This window comes from Pleurodeles waltl, chromosome 2_1, assembly GCF_031143425.1.
Source record: "Pleurodeles waltl isolate 20211129_DDA chromosome 2_1, aPleWal1.hap1.20221129, whole genome shotgun sequence".
NCBI lineage: Eukaryota > Metazoa > Chordata > Amphibia > Caudata > Salamandridae > Pleurodeles > Pleurodeles waltl.
The window spans coordinates 288,621,263-288,627,262 of NC_090438.1; the positions used below are offsets into that span (position 1 = coordinate 288,621,263).

The window sequence follows — 6,000 nt, forward strand, 5'->3', positions numbered from 1 at the left end:
ATTTGATGTACGGTATGCCTGTAGTTGTGTCAACATTTCGCATCTGCCGTTTGATCACATATGCGCCATTTAAGTGCAATTATTAAGGGTGATGATAGTTAAACATCTGAAGGGTTCAATATTGATAGCTTTGGCGACGCTCGCATGCGACTAACATGCTTAATGGTATGTTTAATAACTGGAATGTTGATAAATTTTGTTTTACACTATAGTCAACCATGATTTTACATGTTTATGTTTTTAGCCCTGAAGAAGTCCTTTTGGACAAAACGCGTTGGCTAGGAATGTTTATGAGATTATGAATGTTCGATTTCTGAAATGAATTACTAAAATACCATCATTTTAACAAGACCGGACTATGTAACTACATGATTTATGATTTTGGGAAGATGATGTCTTTGCCTATTTCACAAATATAATTGAGTGCTGGGTCCTCTATCATAAATTTTAAACCAGTTTGTCTGGTTTATTTGAGTCCTAGGGGGTTGGTCCTTCAGACCCGAGCACAGAGTGCAATAATATTCATATATAATTGCAACACAAGAGTGCGGCACCAGTCGCCTTGACCCCCAATCTGTGTTTAAAAAATATTTCATATTAAATGCACCGACTGAAGTGGTGGCTAAAATGTATTTCAGGTCTGAGAATGTCAATTGTTTGAGAGAGTCTGTGTGCAAGACTACCTTAATTCAAGGGGTCAGTGAAGTGGCCAGGGTTCAGGCAACATACTCTCTGCCCAAAAAAAAGAGAACTAACTGATCGTTGGCTTGCCCTCAAAATACTTGGGAGTGGGATATGTAATCTAATATTATGTACTGTGTCTTTGAAAAAGTTGGGCTGTTTTCTCATCGCTGATTCCATAACCGCCTGTAGTCTCCCCAAATACGGTATTTGGGTGCTAATGTCAGCTAAGTAATACATACAATATCTATCTCCACATCAAGGTGCACAGACATGTCTTGATCTCTGTGGATGCTGATACCCTACCCCTCGCCCCACCCAAAATCCCATCCAAAGTATGCAGCTCAATTTGACAAGTACCTGCACTTATTTTTCCCCAGTTAAAGCATTGGGTAAGCACACTCCACACAAAAAAAGCCATAGACCAGTAATAATAAAGTCAAAAAAGTAAATACATCTAAGAATACACACTAATGGGGATGTCCCACCTACAGTGTAACAAAACAATATTTAACTTCCCATCACAAAAACATAATGAGGAAGCAAATGGGGCAATGTAACGTTTCACAAAATGACAGGTCTTGATGGACAGCCCATCTAAGGAATGGAAAACTATGAAAAATACATGAAAGCCAACAGCTGCAAGGGGCTGACCCAGCGCTTTATTTGAGCCAGTGGTTTTGATGCTTGGCACCAGGACTTAATTGTCAATCCCAGCACTTATGACAGTCTGCCACAGGATGGAGCTGTTTGTCTACTTTAGAGATTCTACATACACTAAAAATAGCTAATACCTGATGCCCAAGCTATGCTTATAGCTTTTTTGGGGAGTGGTGGAAGAGGGGCTGAAATAGTCTGAAATGGCACACTTGCAGGAGTGTGATGGTAAGTAATTGTATTGGTACAGTACATTTTTCAAGAACTGATGACATGAGGTCCCCTGAAAATCCAAACATGCCACAAGGCAGACCACAGAAATTGCACCTCCAATGAAATACCAACAGAAATGAAATAGCTGGTGGAATCTCAGTAGTCCACACTCCTACCACATGGTAGGAGTGGGATTTCACACCCACAACTGGAAGAATATGATACCGCCTTGTGTCTTCAGAAACTTGCTGCTACCTTAAATGAGCAAATTGTTCTTACAGCCGACATTCAGCCTCATGTCTTCTCCAACTTAGTATGGGATAACATTGATAGGCTGTAAGGGACTCTTACTGATAAGGGAACAACTCATTGAGTCAACTGTAGAGCTGTGCAGTACAAGTTGTTTGGACCACAACCTTTTAAATCTCCTATTCCAAGCACTGAGAAATAAAAAAAAAGCAAAGAAAATTGACCACCACAAATACTGAAGATTCGTTCATGCATGTTTCTGGTTAACAAACTGGGTCTCAGCCATGGATGACAAGTATTGATGCCATGCCAGAATGTGTTGCCCAATTGAAGCTTGCACAAAATAAGAACATAATATGGGTTGTTACAAAACAAGAAGCGAGCCTCGCATAGATAATACCAAGTTGGACAGGATTTAACATCAGTACTAGAGACCTAGTTGTATTACACAATTTTATTGGCTATGTGCCCACCATTAACGCCCCTGCAACTGAGTTGACAACTGTTTCTGAAATTTTGAATCACTCAGAGCTGATTAGGGATTCAATGTATTTGGCAAAATTGTAGTGGTCATGGATCAAGCTCTCTACGCAAAAGCAACTGAGGTCGTGTGGCAGCATAAAGCAACATACGAAAGAATCACTCTTCCAATAGGCACCTTTCACACCATTTGCAATGTCATGTCCATTCTTGGAAAATGCTTCCAAGATGCTGGCTTTCGCAACCTTTTAAGGACTATATTGTTATTATTACAATTAATAATCATAATTATTTTTAAATTAGATTGAATTTACCATATCTGGTGGAATTAGATCTAGGTTTCCACATATGATGAATTTGTATGTTAATTATCAAAAATATGAAAACCATTTTTACTTTTCGCCTATGGTTGCTAATCCAATAATATCAGACAAAATGCAAAGAGTGATGTCTTGCTATCACATATCTTCCATCTTCAGGCATCCATACCTTGCAAAAAAAAAAAAAATCACATTAGAACCCATGCCCCTGAGTGGTACCAATGGCTTACATTTTGGGTCCTGGCTCACAGTCTACTTGTTTCGGGAGTCAGTGGTTCCTCTCTCTAACTTCGAAGTTCTCTTTAGCTATGTAGTGTTTATTATCCCCCTATAGTCAAATTGATGCTTTATGCTAAATGTAAGTAAATATGTTATCCAACAAGAAAGGAAAAGGGGCTGTTGATTATTTTTATGGTCAGGCTTAACATCGCCAGACAATTATATAAGCATCACTAGAGAGGAGATTTGGCTTCGCACACAGGTTGGGAAACAGCAGTACGTTTAAATTGGGCAGATGTGTGCTTCCACAAAAAAGTGCTTGTCCTCCACGTAGCTGAGATCATCTTATTTATTTATCCAGCGGGTTAAGCCTGAGCTTCCAGAAGCGCACGAGCTGACAGAAACTGCTTACAGTTTTAGGTGTTTGTCTTTCTCTGGCAACAGCACAGATTCATAACCTACATGGATTTTTAGGTCTGGCTTAACAAAGCAACTGTCACCTCAATTTCTAACCCACACCAATATTATTGTACAGTTATTTGCTTCCATAAAAGTGTATTTTCATGTCAAAGCTATTTACTTGCAATGCTACACATTACCACACAACTTTGTTTTAAAACCTGAACTATTGGCATTGCAAATGCTTGTTAGAAATTGTAGTTTTTTTTTCTTTAGCACTTACACTCTTCCAAGAGATATTCTAGTGATTTATATAAAGTAAATATGTTACATTAACTGCTCACTAAATTGTAGCCATGATAAAAAAAAAAATGAGTTTCAATGGTTTTGATACTCCTAAGAGCAACAGACAAAAATAACCTAGTTTTAGATTTACAGAAATCTTTGTAAAACGTAATTTGATCATTCTACTGGAAGATCAAAATCCTAAGTCATGGCCCTTTACGTGTATTAATGAGATTTTGATTAATACACTAAATATTTTTCTGATGTTATTATGTACAAGCATTTCACAGTGGAATAATGACAGCATAGTGTAGAAGCGCCCCGACGTGTGCTAGTTACCCAAAGAACTGCTGATTGCAAAAATTTATTAAATCTTACTTAAACAAAAGTTCCAATGTTTGCATGCACTGCTAAATTAAACGGGAGCTAATATTTCTAGTAAATAACAACGACTCTTGGGCAAATTCGACAACATTTCAGTCCCACAAAGCCTTCCATTGGATAGTGGGCTCGCTGTCACCCCACAGCCTTGTGGGTCCTACTGCTATTTCCTCCTTAACCTCGACTGCTGCATAAACATATTTGTCCAAAAAGCATTTTCCTTCCTTTTCCTCGCTTTTCTTTTTATGAAAAGGTTGTGGATGGGTCGTGAAGCATTATAGAAACTTTGCACTAAAGATTTTTTATTGTGTTTTTATTAAACACCACAAAAATAGCAAGAATGCCCGCAGTGGAATGCAACAGGTTATGCCTTGCTACCATGTATACAGATTTGTTTCCTACAGTGACAGGCTTGACCTGACCACCATTACAAAAAGAAGACGATAAAAAAAACAAATCCTAACGTAAAAGGATGGATCTGCGAAACCTCCCTCTTCTGTCCCGCTCGGTGCCCGTGCATTCGGCCTAGGGAGGGTAGCAGGACCACCGGCTTGGTGCCCTGGTGAGATGGGGTCTTAACTACCAATATTACAGCAGGCGCAGAGGCACGGGGCCCAGGGGTGTAAGGCGCCCAGTTCACCCTAAATTCTGATTGTTTTTACTGCCAAACCAGGGCATAGGGGCACATTTTCACTACTTGCATTAGGTCCCAGGGTGCCCTTGCGAACCCTGCTAGTCCCACGTGGAGGCTTCTGCGTGCTAAAGTTCTTTCAAGAGCCTTGGCGGGGCGGTGGAGCTGGCATCGCGTACGAGTACCTAGGCAACACCTGCCACAAACCTGGCAATCCTTCGGGCAGCCACTGCGGACACGCAGATTGCTACGGGATGCCCTGCAGGTGGCTCTGCTACACAGCACCACGCGGCTGGCATGGTGGTGGTGGCGGCGGGACACCTGCCCGCCCCCTCCCTACGTTTTACAGCAGCTTTTCCGCTTGCCCCCCGAAGCCCGGATTCGCAGGGTGATGCCTCTCTGACAAACGGGACAGGCTCGGTAGGCCCCGGCCGCGTGCAGCGAGACCCTTGCCGAGGCCTCCTTGCCCACGCACCAGCCGGCACGTACACAGAGGAGGGCCGCAGGGGAAGCTGGCCACGCTGCCGGGCTAGCCACCTCCCGGGCCCGCGGCCGCCCCGCGCGCTTCCGGGACCCACGGGATGGAGGCAAAGGCGACGACGCTGCGTGTCAGAGCCCGATCCGACGCCCGTCGGCCCCTTACCACAATGCAGGGACTCGCCATGTCCGCTCCGCACGCGCCTACCGGCTCGCTGTCACCCCGAGCCCGACTGAAGAGGTGGCGCCACCGCCAAACCCCGCCCACCCCCGCCCGGGACTCGAGGGAACCCCGGACCGAGTGCGCACCAGCAACATCTGCCCTGCGCATCCGAGCACGCCTGGCAGCAGGCGGCCGGTCTCAGCATTTCTTACTTCCAGAGGAGCTATTTGCTCAAAATGGGTTTAGGGACTGCCGGGGGTGGAAAGGGAGCAATCCCTCTCGTCATGAACTGGAGAGGGTGGGTGGGGTTAAGGTAGCAGGGAGGGAGGGTATATGTGCGCGGGGCACAGGACGGCTATTTGAGATGAAAAATGAAATCACCTTATTTGTGTTCAGTCAGTTGTACTTCTCGAAAATGTACCATTTGGCTGATAGAGTGTGTAAGTGTTTTTATTCTGCCTGGTATTCTCACCTAAAAACTCCTCAGGGAAATCTCTGTGTAATGATTTCCTGATCGGTCTGGGGAAGTTTCGTGAATTATCTCGAGCTCTTGTGGAGCAGCTGGTGATGCTCTGCATTGAGGTGTGTGTGGACAAACAAGGAGGCCAACCAGGGGGGTCGTGGACCCGTGCTTTAGAGGCTACTGCGGGGGTGGGATCCTTTATGGGCCTCTTATGTCTGCAACTTGACATACAAAAGCCCATCATTAACGCTGAAATACAGTCAAAAGAAGAGCATAAGGGAGCAAGGAAAAACGAAAGCTGAATAGATAAGGGAAAGAAAGAAGGAATATTGGAAGGAAGGGTGAAAAGAAGAAAGTATGGATCAATGAATAGGTGGATGGA

The 6,000-nt window shown here is 43.7% G+C and overlaps 1 protein-coding gene across 1 annotated transcript in view; it reads right to left on the reverse strand.

Annotated features, from left to right (window-relative positions):
* The window catches only part of HPRT1 (hypoxanthine phosphoribosyltransferase 1), a 486,680-nt gene extending 481,350 nt beyond the window's left edge, over nt 1-5,330 (reverse strand). The window contains exon 1 of the mRNA XM_069212493.1: nt 5,159-5,330. Coding sequence (XP_069068594.1) covers nt 5,159-5,323 — 165 coding nt within the window. The 5' untranslated portion in view covers nt 5,324-5,330. The remainder of the gene's footprint in view (nt 1-5,158) is intronic.
* Nucleotides 5,331-6,000: the final 670 nt, after the last annotated feature.